Source organism: Salmo salar, chromosome 01 (genome assembly GCF_965601325.2).
Source record: "Salmo salar chromosome 01, fSalSal1, whole genome shotgun sequence".
In the NCBI taxonomy this organism is placed as follows: domain Eukaryota; kingdom Metazoa; phylum Chordata; class Actinopteri; order Salmoniformes; family Salmonidae; genus Salmo; species Salmo salar.
The window spans coordinates 47,437,278-47,459,075 of NC_138291.1; the positions used below are offsets into that span (position 1 = coordinate 47,437,278).

Here is a 21,798-nt window from a genome sequence, read left to right on the forward strand (position 1 = left end):
CCACCAACGCCACGTTGCACCACAGACCGTCCAGGAGTTGGCGGATGCTTTAGTCCAGGTCTGGGAGGAGATCCCTCAGGAGACCATCCGCCACCTCATCAGGAGCATGCCCAGGCGTTGTAGGGAGGTCATACAGGCACGTGGAGGCCACACACACTACTGAGCCTCATTGTGACTTGTTTTAAGGACATTACATCAAAGTTGGATCAGCCTGTAGTGTGGTTTTCCACTTTAATTTTGAGTGTGACTCCAAATCCAGATCTCCATGGGTTGATAAATTGGATTTCCATTGATTATTTTTGTGATTTTGTTGTCAGCACATTCAACTATGTAAAGAAAAAAGTATTTAATAAGATTATTTCATTCATTCAGATCTAGAATGTGTTATTTTAGTGTTCCCTTTATTTTTTTGAGCAGTGTATCTGTATAATTACTCCTGTTCAAACAGAAATAAATAATATAATTCAAAATAAATCCCCAGAAAGCATGTCTTAGCCACAGAGGAGTCAAGGATCAAATTTCTGTGGATTGTTTCAAATCACAAGCCGTCAGTGAAAACCGTCTAAAATATGTCTGAAGATAATGTGTCTGTCTTGAGTATAATTTAAAATGTTGAGAAATGAAGAAGGGGAGGGGTGTTTGGCAAAGGTATGCAATGCATTCGCAAAGTATTCAGACCCCTTGACTTTTTCCACATTTTGTTATGTTACAGCCTTATTCAAAAATATACACACAATACCCCATAATGCCAAATCAATAATAGGTTTTAGACATTTTTGCAAATGTATAAAAAATAAAATCAGAAATATGACATTTACTTAAGTTCAGACCCTTTACTCAGTACTTTGTTGAAGCACCTTTGGCATTACAGACTTAAGTCTTTATTAGATATGACGCTACAAGCTTGGCACATCTGTATTTGGGGAGTTTCTCCCATTTTTCTCTGCAGATCCTCTCAAGCTCTGTCAGGTTGTATGGAGAGCGTCGTTGCACAGTTATTTTCAGGTCTCTCCAGAGATGTTCGATTGGATTCAAGTCCAGGCTCTGGCTGGGCCACTCAAGGACATTCAGAGACTTGTCCCGAAGCCACTCCTGCGTTGTCTTGGCGGAAGGTGAACCTTCGCCCCAGTCTTGAGGTCCTGACTGCTCTGGAGCAGGTTTATCAAGTATCTCTTTGTACTTTGGTCCGTTCCCCTCGATCCTGACTAGTCTCACAGTCTCTGCTGCTGAATAATATCCCCACAGCATGATGCTGCCACCACCAGGCTTCACCGTAGGGATGGTGCCAGGTTTCCTCCAGACTTCACACTTGCCATTCAGGCCAAAGAGTTCAATCTTGGTTTCATCAGACCAGATAATCTTATTTATCATGGTCTGAGTCTTTAGGTGCCTTTTGGCAAACTCCAAGAGGGCTGTCATGAGCCTTTTTACTGAAGAGGGGCTTTGTCTGGCCACTTTACCATAAAGGCCTGATTGGCGGAGTGCTGCAGAGATAGTTGGCTTTCTGGAAGGTTCTCCCATCTCCACAGAGGAACTCTGGAGCTCTGTCAGAGTGACCATCGGGTTCTTGGTCACCACCCTGACCAAGGCCCTTCTCCCCCGATTGCTCAGTTTGGCTGGGTGGCCAGCTCTAGGAAGAGTCTTGGTGGTTCCAAACTTTTTTCATTTAAGAATGGAGGCCACTGTGTTGTTGGGGACCTTCAATGCTGCAGAAATGTTTTGGTACCCTTCCCCAGATCTGTGCCTCGACACAATCCTTTCTCGGAACTCTACGGACAATTCCTTTGACCTCATGGCTTGGTTTTTGCTCTGACATGCACTGTCAACTGTGGGACCTTATATAGACAGGTGTGTGCCTTTCCAAATCATGTCCAATCAATTGAATTTACCACAGGTGTACTCTAATCAAGTTGTAGAAACATCTCAAGGATGATCAATGGAAACAGGATGCACCTGTGTTCAATTTCAAGTCTCATTGCAAAGTGTCTGAATACTTATGTAAATAAGGTATTTCTGTTTTTTTGTTTATACATTAGCAAAAATTTCTAAACACTGTTTTCATTTTGTCATGGGGTAGTGTGTAGATTGATGAAGAAAGAAAAATATTTAATCCATTTTAGAATAAGACTGAAATTTAACAAAATGTGGAAAATGTCAAGTGGTCTGAATACTTTCCGAATGCACTGTAGGCGAGTCTCTCTCCAGAATGGCTCAGCTGTCTCCTGCCAATTCTTGCGCATTCATTGTTTCCTTGTGTGAATTGTTTTACCGTTGATTATTCTTTTTTTTAATCAATTCCCCATTACGTATGTCACCAGTAGTAAATGTACCGTTAATCCCTGTCATTTGGTTACGTTTAATTTATTTGAATGCATGTATTAATTACAGTCATTTACCTTTCTCGTTCTCAGAGTGGAAACGTCATTTGCAGAGTAACCATCTATGAAGTTTGTAAATGTTTTCATTGTCTTTTGTTTGGAGTGCTCCATGTGAACATTGAGCATGGGTCTGGTTTCTCTGTCCTGATAATGTTGAAGGAGTGAGCCTGAGCACGCATAGAAGTACCTGGCCTGCTGCTCAGAAATGTTGAAAGGTGTTTTTTGTTGTTTTTTTGTTTTGTTTTTTACATCCATTGTGAATGATAATATATTAAAACTATAGTTCCTCACAGTAAACTGTTGCACATATGAAAATCATAACTGACACCCTGAACAGTAGAAATGTTAAGATGGTATGCGCCACCTATGAAGTCTTTATAAAATAATTGCCTCCACGTTTCCATGGTCGGATTTTACCTATAGGCTACTTTGAACCAAGGTGAGACATGCCTCATGATATGAGGTAAAACATACAGGTTTCAAACAATTAAGTATGTTTTCAAAATGCGTTCTGCCTCCAGCTCACGTTGTAAAGTGGTGGGTGACGCGCTGATAGACTGTTGCCTGCACTTGAATGGGAGGAACACTTCAATTAAGAGTTGAGAAATAAAAATAGTAGCTATTTTCTGTCGTTCACCAAAACAGTTTGTAACACGCGATTGCATTTAGAATCGTTGCTCAGTGAATGAATGGTCTTCTTAAAGCACATGTTTTACTCCAGCTGCAACCAGCTGAGGAGCAGCAGGAGAAATCCCACTCAAAATAGTCTGTATGCTGTGCACGTGTAGTTGTGTTGGATAAATAAGATGCATGACGACTAACAAAAATACAACCAGGCCAATTTTGTTTTTAATTATGCAAATGTTCCTATAGACCGATAAACATGACGGTCAAATTTATTTCCATCGACTGGTATTTCCATCAATTAATAAAAAACTTTATTTTGCAATGGGATTTTTTTAAATTTATTGACGGAAACCATGGTGTGTGTGTGCGCGCATGCACATTCGAGCGTACGTTCAGTGACTGTGTTTCTGTAACATAGCCTTGTTCAAGGTTGTCCACATCTCACCACATCTGATACACATACTCCTGCCAGACAAAGACATCCTACCCTTTCTGCAGCCTCAGGAGGTTGACTACTCATCCTAGATCCTCTCTCCTCCTTTTTTCCACCCTTCATTCACTGTATATAGAGAGCTGCTCCAAAGATGTCAAACACCTGTTGAAGGACACATTGGCATACCTGGCTCTTTTCCTCGCCTCTCACTTACTTTGTGTGACAACTAAGCTGTCCTCCCCGCCTTTCCCTTTGATTGACCACTGAGCTGACCATACCTTGAATCTGTCAATGACATCAGTGTATATTGCAAAATTGTGATGTTGTGGCCACAGTGACAGTCAGTCATGTGTTTAGCATAGTGGCGTGCTAATTGGCATTTTTAATGATCGCTGTGTGTGTGAACTGGGTCATGACTGGAAAAGCAATCAAATTGGGGGAGGGGTCTGTGTGTGTGTGTGTGTGTGTGTGTGTGTGCATGCCTGCATGAGTGTGTGCATTTATATAATTGTGTGTGTGCGTGCGGGATGCACAATGTACATTTTTTTCAGTTGGAGGTCGTATATAGGTGGCCGGATATCCTGTGGTTCCCCAGGGGGACCGACACCCTCTAAACCCCCATCAGGGTGGTCCTTCAATGGGCTAGAGGGGGACGCTTGCCCCCTCCCCCTTGATGTCACCACTCTTAGAGCAGAATCTGAAATAGAGAGGTGTGCGTGTAACTTGACCTTTCACAGAAATGATCATGCATTGATAAGTGTAGGATTTGCGTGAGAATTAGTCACATACACGTATCTCAAGTTAGGATGTGGCCATGTTTGTTCACAGTTCACAGTGCATATGAGTGGATGTCACAGATGACCACGTAGTCTCACTACCCATGTATCAGCCTCAACATTCTCCTCTGTTCTCGTCCTCTGTGTTGTTTTTCAGACTGCGTCTTGGCCTTTTAGAGGTGATGTTAAAACCATCCATGCTTGGTTCTCACTCAACCTTCCAGTGTCCACAGATAAAACACTGAGATGAAGTTCATGGGAAAACCATCAAAAGACCTTCAAAGCACGTCTCTCTCCTCTGTGTACCACAGATAATTAATCCTACACTATGTGGGAACGGGGCTTTTTTTATACACACACACACACACAGTATATATATATACTCAGTCTATGGTGTGATTTGGTTCTTTTCATCCAGTGTAATTTATACAGCATGCCTAGCCAGGCACTAGTACAGTAGAGCTATAACCCCTGGAGTTACAGGCCTGTAAAGTGGCCTTTAAATGGGGTGTAAAAACACCCTCTCAGATCTATGAGCCAAGCCCAGTCATTCTTCACGGATAGCCCAGGCCTTATCAGGACCACAGACCAGGGCAGTGTTCATTAGGACATGGTGTAGCACAATAGTTTCTTATTGTTCCATAAGCTATGTATTTGTTCAATCTTCGGAATACCCTACAGTTGGATGCATTTGTGCCTTTCGGGTAGTTCATATTGTTGGAGGACCTCTTCACCAACAAAACCACTTTTTTTTATAATAGTGTTTTTGTATTGTCCATGCTCCTGCCTTGATTGAAGCATTAGTTGTCTAATTTTTGAATGTGTCATTTCTGCTGGTCATGCAGGGCTCTCTTGCAAAAGAGACAGTTGTCTCAATGGGACTCGCTGCCTAAATAAAGGTTAAGTAGCCACTGCGACCTACAAAACAAGTGGATAAGATGTTACTGAAAGAGAGACATGCATCTCTGTTACCAGACCCTCATCAGTACAAGAAGCAGAGGTGGAGCCATTACTGCAAAGCACCAGCCAGCAAGCCTCACACCCAGATAGACTAATTCTAATAATGTATTCAACTTCTACAGGCAATACTATAAAGATGTTTTGTATATTGTATATCACTTGTACAAAGCTGCTGTGATGGATCCAAGTTAGCTTCACAGGTGAATAAGATTTGAAGTGAAAAGGCAAGATGCCGTTGAGTTAGATGTGTTATTATCCTTCGCAGTGGCTTACAAAGCCGTTGTCACAGGATGATGAGTAAACTGTAATCCTAAGAACATGTTGAAGGGATAAATATTATCTCTGGAGCCCAGGAGAAAGTCTTTGGAACAATCCCTGTTTCCACGCAGGGAAAACTCCCATTCGGGAATGCACGCTGGTATTACGGTTTTCCCGGTGAGTTTGGGAAGTTGGGAGGTCTCAGTCACGCCTGGGAGCATGTGGGTCTCATCCGGAGTGACGGCCAAGGCAGACAGGAAATGAGACGGAGATGCAGGAAGTGCGACGGATAGATGGGAAATGGTACTCTAGTCTCTCTCCCCCCCATCTTCAGTAGGGTACATGTCAGGGAGGCATGTATTTCTGAACATGGCCGACAATTTCGTGCCTTGATGAACATTGTGCCACTGCTCTACCAAGGACTGAACATGGCTAACAACCATGTGTCTTACTTACAGAAGCTTTTGCTCAACTCATTTGTTTTGATTCAAAATCTGTCTTCACTGGATTTGAATCCAGTTGGATGATTGAGTGGATTAAGACTGGATGGATCCGGGCTAGAAACAGGTTTTGCATGATATCTGGTTGACATTGAGACGGGCCATACCAACTCCAGCCCGTCCATCTCAGAGTGGGGGTGTTGACTTCCCCTGACTCCTGAGAAAAGGTGGGGTCCAGAGTTAGTGATGTCAGACGTCCCATCGTCTCTTCAGGACATTGAACTGTACATTAGATTGGAGAAGGTTGGTCTCTGAACGGTCTTAAATTTAGATGTGATTAACTCACTGTCCTTGCCTCATTCTGTCTCTACCTGGCATTTGTCTTTACTTTGCATGGTTTAGATACAGAATCCAGAGTCTTCTAACGCAGTTCATCTTTCCATGGCTGTGTGTAAGTGTGTGTGTGTGAACCCGTTTTTGCATGGACATTGGCATATAGAGCTTCCAAACCAGCTTCTTATTCTACTACTACTCAGAGATGTGTGTTAAGTTTTATTAGTCGTATGTACAGGATACACATGGTATACATCGTTCATCGAAATGCTTACGTGTGTGTGTGTTCTGACCATCTCTGCTTGTCAGAAGCCCTTGAACTGAAGCTGGTGTAGAAACCTCCAAATCGCTGTGGGTGTTTTGTACTTATCCCTCGTTCTCCTCCTCCCCCTCTTCTCTCCTCCTCCTCTCCCCCCCATTCTCAGATGAGAAGGAAGTGAGGAGGAACTTTCATCTGAAAGGGAAACAGCCCCTACATCTGGAAGCTCTTTCGCCCCTCCACCCCCCTCAATCCCTCTCCTTTTCCCCCTCCACCCCTCCCCCTTCCTTCATCTCTCCACCCCCCCATCTTTCACTCCAGATCCTTTTGCCCCGTGTCTGGAAGGAGTTAAGTGTGTATGTGTACGTGTGTGTGCCCGTGCCACTGCGTACGTGTGTGTGTGTTGTGAAACTAGCTGTTGAAAGGGTACCCCAGAAAGATTTTCTTTGGAGAGCCCTGCACCCCATCCCCCTGGAGAGAGAACACTCTGACTGAAGAGCTTGAAGTCAGCGTCCACTCCACACACACACACACTGTTCCCCCTGTAAGACCTTATTGCTTTCAGATGGCCAGCCCTGCTCTGGGTCTTAATACATTTGTTCTCCTCACAGTTTATGTAGCTGATCACAGCTCTGGAGGGGAAAGGCTGGGTTCATTAGGGAAATGGCTGGAGAACATGGCAACGAGTATGTGCTTGTGTGAGGGTGAACGTGAGTTAGAGAAATTGTGTTATTTTTCTCCCATTCTCTCTCCCTCTCCTCCTCGCTCTCGCCCCCCTTCTCTCTCCCTCTCTCCTCCTTCTCCCTCCCCTCCTTTCTCTCGCTTTCTTTCTCTCTCTCCCCTCCTCCCTCTCTCTCTCTCCCCTCCCTCTACTCTCTCTCCCTCAGCAGTGGCAGTAGTCTTGTGTATTGGTGGGCAGTGCCAAGTGTCCAGTATCAGTTGAAACACAACACACAGCTCCATTAGGAAGATGAGAGGATAGTGACTCAGAACCAGACCAAGCAGCCTGCTGCCATTTTGTTTTCATCAAGGTCATTATCGATTCGGGACAGCCCTAAGAGATTCTCTCTGCCCAGTGTGCAAGTCATCTCTGGCATGCATGGGCTGACTGACCTTGCAGGATGGATATATACACACAGTGATAATACTATGCTGTCAGTCCTGCACTGTCGGGTATATACTTTCCCACAGTGTGTGTGAACAGCCGGAGGAGAGGGAGAGAGGGGGGGGATGGAGTCGAAAGGGTGGGAATATGTTTTCAGGGGGGTTGTGTGCAGAGTTATCTATCCAAAACGGAGATGTATGGTTAACCCACTTCTCCAAACAAAGAACAAACAGCCAACAAATGTACATGATCAAATGCAAATCTTAGAATCAACTATTAAAGACTACCAGAACCCACTGGATCCTCCAATTACATTGAATGAACTACAGGACAATATACAAACCCTCCAACCCAAAAAGGCCTGTGAGGTTGATGGTATCCTTAATGAAATGATAAAATATACAGACCACAAATTCCAATTGGCTATACTTAAACTCTTTAACATCATCCTTCACTCTGGCATCTTCCCAAATATTTGGAACCAAGGACTGATCACCCCAATCCACAAAAGTGGAGACAAATTTGACCCCAATAACTACCGTGGGATATGCGTCAAAGCAACCTTGGAAAAATCCTCTGCGTTATCATTAACAGCAGACTAGTTCATTTCCTCACTGAGAACAATGTACTGAGCAAATGTCAAATTGGCTTTTTACCAAATTACCGTACAACAGACGACGTATTCACCCTGCACACCCTAATTGACAAACAAACAAATCAAAACAAAGGCAAAGTCTTCTCATGCTTTTGACTCAATTTGGCATTAGGGTCTGCTATACAAATTTATGGAAAGTGATGTTGGGGGGAAAAAATACCACATTTATAAAATACATGTACACAAACAACAAGTGTGTGGTTAAAATGGGCAAAAAACACACATTTCTTTCCACAGGGCCGTGGGGTGAGACAGGGATGCAGCTTTAGCCTCACCCTCTTCAACATATATATCAACGAATTGGCGCGGGCACTAAAACAGTCTGCAGCACCCGGCCTCACCCTACTAGAATCTGAAGTCAAATGTCTACTGTTTGCTGATGATCGGGTGTTTCTGTCACCAACCAAGGAGGGCCTACAGCAGCACCTAGATCTTCTGCACATATGCTGTCAGACTTGGGCCCTGACAGTAAATCTCTGTAAGACAAAAATAAAGGTGTTCCAAAAACACCGTTGCCCTAGAGCACGCACGCACACAAACTATACCTCAGCCTAAACATCAGTGCCACAGGTAACTTCCACAAAGCTGTGAACGAGCTGAGAGAAAAGGCAAGAAGGGCCTTCTATGCCATTCAAAGGAACATAACATTTGACATACTAATTAGGATCTGGCTAAAAATACTTGAATCAGTTAGAACCCATTTCCCTTTTATGGTTGTGAGGTCTGGGGTCCGCTCACCAACCAACAATTCACAAAATGGGACAAACACCAAATTAAGAGACTGCATGCAGAATTCTACAAAAATATCCTCAGTGTACAACGTAAAACACCAAATAATGCATGCAGAGCAGAATTAGGCTGGTACCCGCTAATTATCAAAATCCAGGAAAGAGACGTTCAATTCTACAACCACCTAAATGGAAGCAATTCCCAAACCTTCCATAACAAAGCCATCACCTACAGAGAGATGAACCTGGAGAAGAGCAAGCTGGTCCTGGGGCTCTGATCACAAAGACCCCACAGAGACCCAGGACAGCAACACAATTGGACCCAAACAAATCATGAGAAAACAAAAATATTATTACTTGACACATTGGAAAGAATTAACCAAAAACCAGCAAACTAGAATGCTATTTGGCCCTAAACAGAGAGTACACAGTGGCAGAATACCTGACCACTGTGACTGACCCAAACTTAAGGAAAGCTTTGACTATGTACAGACTCAGTGAACATAGCCTTGCTATTGATAAAGGCCACCGTAGGCAGATCTGGCTCTCAAGAGAAGACAGGCTATGTGCAACACTTGCCCACAAAATGAGGTGGAAACTGAGCTGCACTTCTTAACCTCCTGCCAAATGTATGACCATATTAGAGACACATTTCCCTCAGGTTACACAGATCCACAAAGAATTCAAAAACAAACCCAATTTGAATAAATTCCCATATCTATTGGGTGAAATACCACAGTGTGCCATCAACCAGTGAATCACTTGATTTGGCAATGTTAACATATGTTTGGGGGGAAGGAGTTAGAGAGAGAGCTATCCCCCTTAATCAGCCAATCAAGTCAACTTTCATATGTTATACACATGTCGAGTCCAATGATCCCCTGTCACGTTCCCACACTTGTCGCTTTTCCTCTTCTCCTCTCGCTCAAGTGATTGCTGCTCCCCCCCGTTTCAGCAAAAACGTCAGCATTCCATAAACCAATCCTGACGTGTGTGTGTCACTCTCTGTGTAGCTCTCAATTGGGGATGATGTGTTTTGTTCAGCCTGGCACCCCAGGCAGGAATGTGCCACCGCAAAGTGACTTGAAGGTGTCGCTTAGCGCATCTGGCCAACGGTGGCAGAGGGGCAACTAGCAGGGGGGAATCGTCAGGGAAGGGGAAATTCCTGGGCCCGAGTCCTTAGCATGCGCGGAATATTTGACAAGTGAGAACCGAGGCGTGCAGAAATGCAAGCTGACCCTCCGAAACTGTTCCGTCCGCCTCATAGCCAATAAAGGAACAGACGGAATTCTGCTCTCCCTCAATATTACTGCGAGGAGCTTGGTTAGAAAGTGTGTTGACCTCCTTTCAAAGGCTGATGTAGATGTGTGTACCAATGTGTATGTACAAGTTGTGATCAATTGGCTCGTAATGCTTTCAGCCCTTGAAACACACACAGACCCTTTCACATACACACACACACAGGCTTGCGTACACAGACAGACCCTTTCACATACACACACATAGGCTTGCGTACACAGACAGACAGACTACCTGCAGCCCCAATGCTCTGTTGGAATAGATAGAGATCTGTAGTATGTGACTGGGGCATGAGGGTCTGTCTTGAGCTCTACGAGTCTGATAAAGGCTACAGCTAGATGGTAACAGAGAGACAGACGGGGTTAACATCGTCTGTCTGTCTGGACAGAGGACAAACCACTGGAGGGTGTTACTGTGTAAACTTAGAGCTTTAACCAAAATTGAGTAGGTTCAGGCTTTAGCTACTCATTTTTAAATTCTTTAAAATTCACCCCAACGTGTGTGTGTGTGTGTGTGTGTGTGTGTGTGTGTGTGTGTGTGTGTGTGTGTGTGTGTGTGTGTGTCCAGGTCGTGATCGCGTGCAGCAGTTGGCAGAGAACACTTTGTATTTCCGTCGGAGACTGACAGAGATGGGCTTTATCATCTACGGAAACAACGACTCGCCCGTTGTTCCCATGATGCTCTACATGCCGGCCAAGATAGGGTGAGTCAGCCCTGGCATTCATAGTTTAATCTATGAATATGAGAGGTTACCTTTCCCCAGCCCCATTCCTCAGCTTTATAGTAAACCAAGTGGCTTGAATGCAGTTTTGTTTTTCAATTTAGGCTCAAAACTTTAAATACATATTTGGTGGCGCACCTACTCTCTCTTTATGCTTCTCTCTCTCTTTATCCTTCTCTCTCTCTCTCTGTCTCTCGCTCTCTCTTTCTTTCTCTCAGGGCGTTTGGTAGAGAGATGCTGAAGAGGAACATCGGGGTGGTGGTGGTGGGCTTTCCAGCCACACCCATCATTGAGTCCAGAGCACGATTCTGTATCTCTGCCGCTCACACCAAAGACATGCTCGACACGGTAACTATCCCCCCATGCTTGGCACAAAATGGCTACCATTTTCACACCAAAGACATAAAGAGCGCACACTCATGGTCCTGTGTCCTTCCATTTTTTCTTCCATTCTATAGCTTCCACTTCCTAGTGCAGCGTTTCCCAAACTTGGGTACAGGACCCCATGTGGGGTCGCCAGATTGAAAAATGGGGTGGATAGAGAAAATAAAACTTACCTTGGTAGGTTACCCCCCATCCCCCTTAAGGGTGGGTGTATGTAAGTGTGATCTCCCCTCCCCTCATTGCTGGCATTAGATCAAACAGCCTCTCTTAATCTCTCTCTCTCCCAGGAGTCCCCATTTAACTCTGCTGAAAAGCACACTCACTCTGCCTCCACCTCTTTTATTTTTTTATCCTCTTTTAACTTCTTCACTCTTTCACAAAGGCCTGTACCCCCTCTCTCCTCCCTCTCCTCCCCCTAGAACCTAAACCGCCCTTTGATGTGACGTTATCTGTTTTCACATTGAGTCTAGGGCTGGGCGGTATACCGTATTTTATGATATACCGGTATTGATGCAGGGACCGGTTTAGGTTTTTACTTAACCTTCTATACCAGTATTTGAATGTTTGGTTTGTTAAATGTGATACGCCGTGTGTAATGCCAGTTTTTATAGTTTACTTCGCTACTTGAGTCATCTCTCTCTGCTCTTTCTCTCTGTGCCACTTTCCACACAGAACTAGCCACTCCCCCTGTCACTCAAGGAGCGCGTTTCATGTTCCTCAACCACGAGACACTTGCCTTCAGTCTGCATGGTCAATGCAGCACATGCAAAAATGTTGATGACAACAACGCTGTTTTCACTTTTCTTCTTAATATAAATCCACTAGCGTTCTATAATGACACTATTCGTTTGTGTTCCTTACATCAGCAAACAGCTAGTCTTTTATTAGCAAGTTGTCCTAAATCTTGTGAGATGCTAATTGTTAGCTGCTAATGCTAATAGCTAGCTAGCTCGCTAATAAATGTACTGCTTAATAGCAAACGTAGCTAGCTAATACAGCCTGATACAGTGATGGTGTAGACTTAAATCAGCATGTTTGTGCAACAGTATCTTCTAAATCAAAGAGGAATATGCGAAGCACGAATATGTTAGCTACATGAAGTAGCTAAGGGAAAACATGCAATGTAGCCAATGCTTATAGGGTCCCCTTGGAAACACTTATTAACACTAGTTCCTACCCTGTCACAATAACTCCTCCCTGGCATTTTAATTCATTGTCATCTCAAACAGCACTGTATTCAGTGCCCACTATTATATTCTAACTATGGAATTAGAATAGTCATTCTATTTCCATGATTCCAACAGTTTTGCTCTAATTCGCAAGTCAAATCGCAATTGCAACAGTTGGTTAAAAATAAGTCCTAGACAATTGATCACATCATGCAGCCCTATGTGGCAGCATTCTCAATTGAGCAGTGGTGTAAAGTACTGAAGTAAAAATACTTTCAAGTACTACTTAAGTAGTTTTTTTTTGGTATCTGTACTTTACAAAAAAAAATGGACAACTTTATTTTCACTACATTCCTAAAGAAAATACTGTGCTTTTTACTCCATACATTTTTCCTGACACATAAAAGTACTCGTTACATTTTGAATGCTTAGCAGGACAGGAAAATGGTCCAATTCACACACTTGTCAAGAGAACATCCCTGGTCATCTACTGCCTCTGATCTGGAGGACTCACTAAACACAAATGCTTTGTTTGTAAATTATGTCTGACTGTTCGAGTGTGCCCCTGGCTATCCGTAAATAAAAAAAACAAGTAAATGGTGTCATCTGGTTTGCTTAATATAAGGAATTTGAAATTATTTATCCTTTTACTTTTGATACTTAAGTATATTTAAAACCAAATACTTTTAGACTTTTACTCAAGTAGAATTTTACTGGGGGACTTTAACTTTTACTTGAGTAATTTTCTATTAACGTATCTTTACTTTTACTCAAGTATGACAATTGGGTACTTTTTCCACCACTGCAATTGACTGCAGGAAATGCAGAAATTATAAAAGTGCAAAAAATGTTTGGGTTGAATTGAACATTATAAAACAATCATAATGGAGAAAGACATTGAAATCACTTAGAATGTATGTGTTGCCACCCTAGGATCACTCACTACTCATAAAGGGGTGGAAGGTAGCCTAGTGGTTAGAGCGTTGGGCTAGTAACCGAAAGGTTGCAAGATCGAATCCCCGAGCTGAAAAGGTAAAAATCTGTCATTCTGCCCCTGAACAAGTTAACCCAGTGTTCCAAGGCCATCATTGAAAATAAGAATTTTGCTGACTTGCCTAGTTAAATAAAGGTAAAATAAAAAATATGTAGACCTTTTTATTATTCAAAAACTAAAAATACCATCCAAATGTTGTAAGAAAATACCGTTATATAATATTTTGGCCATATCGCCCAGCCCTAATTGAATCACACATTTTTACATTTTCTTCCTCAAGTTCTTATTCACGTTTTGTATTTCATCATAGTTGTAACTAGACTCGTGCTTATATAAAGCTAAGTCAGTGGTTTTGGGAGTTAAAAAGTTGACTAGTGTGGGATTTACCTCAGGAAGTGATTTGAATTTAAAATTCAAAAATGAAAAAAAAAAAATTGCATCTACTTTTCAGTTTATTGAGAATTCACAGGAAAAAAAGTGTTTTGTTGAATTGGAATTTCAGTTTATTTCCTGAATTTACTTATTTCAATTCGTATAGACTCCAACCCTGGTGGATGGAGTGAGGGCTTCCACTTGCCCATAATGCTCTCTGATATGCTCTTGCCATCCACAGCAGCTCAAATGCATCTGTTTTTCTCTCTACTTTCTTCTATCTCACGCACTCCTTCTCTCCCATACATTTTCCATCACCCCTTTTTTTCACATAAAGCAGTGCTTTCCTTGTCTGTCTTTCTCTCACACTCTCTTCCCCTTCTTCCCCTCTTGCTCTGGCCCTTTCTCTCTCTCTCTCATATCTACAGTTGAAGTCGGAAGTTTACATACACCTTAGCCAAATACATTTAAACTCAGTTTTTCACAATTTCTGACATTTATCCAAGTAAAAATTTCCTGTCTTAGGTCAGTTAGGATCACTACTTTATTTTAAGAATGTGAAATGTCAGAATAATAGTAGAGAGAGTGATTTATTTCATCTTTTATTTCTTTCATCACATTCCCAGTGGGTCAGAAGTTTACATACACTCAATTAGTACTTGGTAGCATTGCCTTTAAATTGTGTAACTTGGGTCAAATATTTAGGGTAGCCTGCCACAAGCTTCCCACAATAAGTTGGGTGAATTTTGGCCTATTCCTCCTGACAGAGCTGGTGGAACTGAGTCATGTTTGTAGGCCTCCTTGCTCGCACGTGCTTTTTCAGTTCTGCCCACACATTTTCTATAGGATTGAGGTCAGGGCTTTGTGATGGCCACTCCAATACCTTGACTTTGTTGTCCTTAAGCGATTTTGCCACAACTTTGGATGTATGCTTGGGGTCATTGTCCATTTGGAAGACCCATTTGCGACCAAGCTTTAAATTCCTGACTGATGTTTCGAGAAGTTGCTTCAATATATCCACATAATTTTCCTTTCTCATGATGCCATCTATTTTGTGAAGTGCACCAGTCCCTCCTGCAGCAAAGCACCCCCACAACATGATGCTGCCACCCCCGTGCTTCACGGTTGGGATGGTGTTCTTTGGCTTGCAAGCCTCCCCCTTTTTCCTCCAAACATTACGATGGTCATTATGGCCAAACAGTTCTATTTTTGTTTCATCAGGCCAGAGGACATTTCTCCAAAAAGTACGATCTTTCTCCCCATGTGCAGTTGCAAACCGTAGTCTGGCTTTTTTTATGGCAGTTTTGGAGCAGTGGCTTCTTCCTTGCTGAGCGGCCTTTCAGGTTATGTCGATATAGGACTCGTTTTACTGTGGATATAGATACTTTTGTACCTGTTTCCTCCAGCATCTTCACAAGGTCCTTTGCTGTTGTTCTGGGATTGATTTGCACTTTTCGCACCAAAGTACATTCATCTCTAGGAGACAGAACGTGTCTCCTTCCTGAGCGGTATGACGGCTGCGTGGTCCCATGGTGTTTGTACTTGCATACTATTGTTTGTACAGATGAACGTGATACCTTTAGGCGTTTGGAAATTGCTCCCAAGGATGAACCAGACTTGTGGAGGTCTTTTTTCTGAGGTCTTGGCTGATTTATTTGGATTTTCCCATGATGTCAAGCAAAGAGGCACTGAGTTTGAAGGTAGGCCTTGAAATCCATCCACAGGTACACCTCCAATTGACTCAAATGATGTCAATTGACATAAAAATGATGTCAATTGGCCTATCAGAAGCTTCTAAAGCCATGACATCATTTTCTGGAATTTTCCAAGCTGTTTAAAGGCTCAGTCAACTAAGTGTATGTAAACTTCTGACCCACTGGAATTGTGATACAGTGAATTATAAGTGAAATAATCTGTCTGTAAACAATTGTTGGAAAAATGACTTGTCATGCACAAGGTAGATGTCCTAACCGACTTGCCAAAACTATAGTTTAACAAGAAATTTGTGGAGTGGTTGAAAAACGAGTTTTAATGACTCCAACCTAAGTGTATGTAAACTTCCGACTTCAACTGTAACTGCTGTCTGCTATCCATTCTTTGGTGTCACATTGATTTGTGTATCACCTCTCTTCCCTCTCTTCTTCTTCTCTTATATCACTGTGCCTCTTTCGTGCCTGGCCAATAGTGAGATTCTGCCATTATGGGTCTTGTTGTGATAGTCATGTTGTAGATGAGTGAGTTGTGTGAGAGATCCCCATGCTAGCTCTGCTCTCTCAAGTCCCAGTCTTCTCCCATCATAGATCCTGCTGTACCATGTGTTAGTAATCTGGGAGGGCTTGCATCACTCTCAACTGACTAACATCAAATGGTAGCTTCAGACAGCTGTAGTCAGCCTGAGTTAGACGTAGACGTGAGTTTTGGTGTAAGTGTGTCTTCCATCGGTATACATGTAAAGCAAGACGGTGTGTGTTTGTTTTGTCAGGCTCTGAGTGTAATCAGTAATGTGTGTCTCTGCAGGCATGACGCGTGTGTGTGATCATTAGTGTGTATGTGTGTCTTCAGATCTGTGTGATAATGTTACATTTATGGTGTGTGTTTGTGTCTCTATGGTTAGGCCCTGAGTGTGATCAGTGAGGTAGGAGACCTGCTGCAGGTCAAGTACTCCAGACAGAAGAGACTGCCCTCTCTCGACTGAGATACAAGACTGAACTGGACCAGAGTGTACTAGACCAGATTGGACTGGCAGTCTTCCACACCCAAAACCAAAATGTGCTCGCCTTGATGTCACAGAACCACTTTATTCATCTAACACAAGGTTTTAACTTTCACATGCCTGCCTTATTTTACCAGGGAACTCACTGCATCATGGCGAAGAAGAAAAAAAAACGGAAAACATTTATTTTTTCAAACGATTATTTCTTACCTCTGTTTTGTCTTATAATGAAATGTTGGGTCTGCTTCTTAATTTATTGTGGCATTTTGTTTCTGGAGGATTAGTAGACTGAGGACTGCTTATGTGTGCTTGTAGCTGCTTTATGTCAGGCCTATGTCATGTCATCTCTGACTCTGTGTGTTTGGGAGAAACGGTGTGATTTGGAAAGACCAACTTAATTGTAGCTTACGACGCTTTCGGGATACTCATCCCGAACCGAAGTATTTAAAAATTTTGGAGGAGAGATGGGGAGTTGAAGAATCAACACAAACAAACTCATGGTGATTTCTAAAGATCATAAAACACACCGTGAGTTTCTGTTAGAAGTTTCCCTTAGGTACAGATCTAGGACCAGCTTACCCTCCACAAAACCCATCCTTACCCATTGGGGGTGAAATGTATAACTGACCTTAGATCAGTGTCAAGGGGAAACGTTATCCTACTCAGTGATTGTATTGCTATGATGTACAGTTTAGGAGTGCTTTGAGATGCATGTTTGGTGTAACTGAGTCCTGGAGCTAAACTTTGCTGTTCTAACTTGCAGCCAGGAACCGTGTCTTACTTGAATCTCTAACTATCTATTCTCTTTCCAAATTATTTATGATTTTTATTTACAGATTACTATATCTCATAACAGGTCAGAGTGAGAGACGTTGTACCAAGGCCTTTACTTTCAGATGAGCTATGTGCACTTCACTCCTCCTCGCTCATATCCACTAGCCCTTGGTTCCAGGCTGTTTCAGCTGTAGCTCCTAACCACAGATCTAGGATCAGATTATTCTACCCCGATCCTAACGTTATTATTAGGGGGATAAACAACTATATGACCCAGTATTGATGGTTTTGGGAAAACTCCACCCACTCCAGTAGAAAAAGTCTGGTATCCAGGGAAATGGATCTATCGGGGGGGGGCAGGCAGACTTAGTCAAGACAGACTTAGTCTTAACCAAATGTGTGTGTGACAGAGAGAGTTGTGTAATGTACAGATGTATTTATTTATTCATGTTTCCATGTTTCCATGTTTTCTCCCCAAAAAAAATATTTTTATTTTTATTTTTTACATTTTATCAATGGCAGCTCTGAAGCCATGTCCTGCATGTACATACTTTTACACCTCTCTGACTGATCACATGCCCTCAGTGCAATCACTACTGATGAGTATTTTATCGTTTGGAACACCTTAGCGATGCATGTACTGTATGACGTAGTCACTGACGCTGCTAGTACACCAAGAAACAAGGTGCTCAACTGTACGCACTAGCTACATAAAACACTCTTTCCTGTGGCTTTGTTTTTAAATACAACCTGAACTCATTCCAAAATTACTGATTTTAATGTATGAAATTGATATATCTCTTTGAAGACAAGGACATGTTCTGTTGTGTAAAAAAAAAAAAAAAGGAATCTTTCTTTGAGAGTTTATTAATATAAGAGACCTGCAAAGAGCTGGAGGAGAGACGTTAAGATCATTTAAATATTGAATATAGAGAACTAAATAGATTTTCATTAATTTTTCTTACTGTACACAGAACTGTCTCACAATGACGAATGATTTGACTCATTCAGCTAGCTATTTTTTTTCCCCCAAAAGCAAAAAGTTAGAAGTAAATCTGCACTGGATGTGTGTAAAAATGTCTTTGTATATTTCTATTTTCCTTGTTTGCACAAAGAGAAATACAACATGATACTGATGAGGTTTCAAAGTCTTAATGTCAAACGTCTTAAGATTTAAACAGTCCTTATGCCTCATGTGTGGATGACCTGTCTCTTGGGTGAGTGGCCATTCAACTGCTTTAAAAATACATGTATGTGTTCTAACATAACTTGGATGTGCTACAAATAGTGCAAAATAATAGCTGTACTTTTTTTGGATCAAAGAAAAGGGCAGTGTTTGCTACATATCAGTGGATCACCTATTTGTAACTGTTTCACTCATGTTACGGACATCAAAATGTCATTAAAATAATGTAACAATGTTTTGTGTTTTATTACAAATGAATTGTTATTGACTTATTACACATCAGGGCCTGTATTACGAAAGCGTCTCAGAGTAGAAGTGCTGATCTTGGACCAGACCCCACCTCTTATTCATTATGATTTAAAATGCAAAACTGATCCTAGATCAGCACTCTGAGTCAGTTTGTGAATGAGGCCTGATGACTAATTGCTTCACACATTCCATTTAATTTTGCTTTAGCTACAGTGCCTTCAGAAAGTATTCATAACCCTTGACTTATACCACATTTTCTTATGTTACAGCCTGAATTCAAAATGGATTAAATAGATTTTTTTTCTCACCCCGCTACAACCAATGACAAAGTGAAAACATGTTTTAGAAATTTGTACAAATGTATTGAAAATGAAAAGCAGATATCTAATTTACATAAGTATTCATACCCCTGAGCCAATATTTTTTAAAAGCACCTTTGGCAGTGATTACAGCTGTGAGTCTTTCTGGGTTAGTCTCTAAGAACTGAGGCTCCCGAGTGGCGCAGCGGTCTAAGGCACTGCATCTCAGTGCTAGAGGTGTCATTACAGACCCTGGTTCGATTTCAGGCTGTATCACAACTGGCCCTGATTGGGAGTCCTATAGGGCGGCACACAATTGGCCCAGCGTCGTCCGGGTTAGGGTTTGGCCGAGGTAGGCCGTCATTGTAAATAAGAATTTGTTCTTAATTGAGGTTAAATAAATTAAGAGATTTCCACACCTGGATTGTGCAACATTTTTCCGTTATTATTTTCAAAATTCTTCAAGCACTCTCAATTGGTTGTTGATCATTGCTAGACAACCATTTTCATGTCTTGACATAGATTTTCAAGTAGATTTTAAAACTGTGACTCGGCCTCTCAGGAACATTCACTGTCTTCTTGGTAAGCAACTCCAGTGTAGATTTGGCCTTGTGTTTTAGCTAATTTGTCCTGTTAAAAGGTGAATTCATCTCCCAGTGTCTGGGGGAAAGCAGACTGAACCAGGTTTTCCTCTAGGATTTTGCCTGTGCTTAGATCCATTACGTTTCTTTTTATCCTGAAAAACTCCCCAGTCCTTAACAATTACAAGCATACCCATAACATGATGCAGCCACCACTATGCTTGAAAATATGGAGAGTGGTGCTCAGTAATGTGTTGTATTGGATTTGCCCAAAACACAACACTTTGTTTTCAGGACATAAAGTTAATTTCTTTGCTATTTTTTTTAGCAGTATTACTTTAGTGCCTTGTTGCAAACAGGATGCATGTTTTGGAATATTTGTATTCTGTACAGGCTTCCTTTTCGCTCTGTCAATTAGGTTAGTATTGTGGAGTAACTACAATGTTGTTGATCCATCAGTTTTCTCCTGTAACTGTTTTAAAGTCACCTTTGGCCTCGTGGTGAAATCCCTGAGCGGTTTCCTTCCTCTCTGGCAACTGAGGTAGGAAGGACGCCTGTTTCTTTGTAGTAACTGGGTTTATTGATGCAGCATCGAAAGTGTAGTTAATAACTTCATGCTCAAAGGGATATTAAATGTCTGCTTTTTTATTTTTATGAATTTCCCAATAGGTGCCCTTCTTTGTGAGGCACTGGAAAGCGTCCCTGGAAAATCCCTGCTCGACTGAGGGACCTTCCAGATAATTGTATGTGTGGGGTACAGAGATGAGGTAGTCATGTTAAACACTATTATGTGACTAGTTAAGTACATGTTTACTCCTGAACTTATTTAAGCTTGCCATAACAAAGAGTTTGAATACTTAAGACATTTTTTTTTTTTATTACATTTGTAAAAATAAAAAATAAACATAATTCCACTTTGACATTATTGGGTATTGTGTGTAAGTCAGGTTTGTGAATACTTTCTGAACGCACTGTATGGAATTGGAAGAGTGGTGCAGAAGAAAAAATAAGCTAAGATCAAACGTGTAAAGGTGTTGAGAGCTGTTAACAGGATCACTTTGAATACTGTATCTGTTTCCAGCACATCATATACCTTGAGCTGAACAACAGCTCCTTCATCACCTGCTCTCAAAACACATCACTTTTTCCTTTCTTAGCAAGACAGCCTAACGGAAGTCAGAGATAACACAGAATCTCTCTCACTAACTCACTCGCATGCTCATGCTCGCTCTCTGTGACACAGTATAATCCTGAAGAAGTGGGAGATTTCCTGATAGTGTTGTCCTTCTCATGTGTCATAATTCAGAGCTGGTTCATCGGTTATCAAAGGGAGAGTTCGGTCTGAGGGCTAACATAAAATCAGGTGTGGTTTTAATTCAACATGTTTATCACAGCTCATACTGTAGGTCGCTGTAAATCATGCCATGTCTTTGTCTTGCGTCTTTCGCTATCTCTGATTCCCTCTGTGGAGAGAAGTTCATAATTTCTCCCTCTTTAGTTTACAAGGTCACACCCGTCATCAGCTTCACTTCATATGTATCTTCAGTCTGGGAGAAAACCCAACACTCGTGTCCCTGGCTTCTGCAACCTTTGGAGTCAAAACGGGGAATTCTGGCATATGGACAAGCAACTCAACGCACGAAATTTGCTGTAATGAATTATGTGCATATATGCACGAATTGATTGTGAGACTGCGTTGCGACAAGATGATAAGCGAGATAAATGGGAACTCTGTGGGAAAAGTCATTTAATTAAGCTCATCCCCGAACAAAGAAAATTAATTACTCCATATCAATTTGCATTATTAAACCACACGCCCCTCTAGTCCAACGGGGAGTGTCTAACCAGACTTATTCAAACGGGAGCATTCTCTGTTTAGCCACCGTCTTCGGCCTTATCCTTCCTCTCTTTCATAATGTCCTTTCATTTTGCTCATATTTAAAATCACCCCCTTCACAAACCTTCATTCATTTCGGTCTCTCATTCATTCACTGATTTCGCTCTTTTATTGTGCGCTCTTACGTAAGACCCTCCCTCAGAGCGTCACCCGTAAAGGGGAGATGCGGATCGAGCCCTCAGCCAATGAGGCCACTATACTACGAGTG

At 42.0% G+C, this 21,798-nt stretch overlaps 1 protein-coding gene across 3 annotated transcripts in view; it reads left to right on the top strand.

Moving 5' to 3' along the window:
- The window catches only part of sptlc2a (serine palmitoyltransferase, long chain base subunit 2a), a 48,828-nt gene extending 30,029 nt beyond the window's left edge, over window positions 1–18,799 (top strand). Inside the window, exons 10-12 of one of the 3 annotated variants that reach the window (XM_082974864.1) lie at window positions 10,819–10,954; window positions 11,191–11,320; window positions 11,431–11,995. In XM_082974864.1, coding sequence (XP_082830990.1) covers window positions 10,819–10,954; window positions 11,191–11,320; window positions 11,431–11,574 — 410 coding nt within the window. In that variant the 3' untranslated portion in view covers window positions 11,575–11,995. Of the gene's footprint in view, window positions 1–10,818; window positions 10,955–11,190; window positions 11,321–11,430; window positions 11,996–12,028; window positions 15,303–16,505 lie in introns of those variants that run through there. The other 2 variants (XM_045718542.2, XM_014196119.3) reach the window with 2 other exon arrangements.
- The last annotated feature ends 2,999 nt before the right edge of the window (window positions 18,800–21,798 follow it).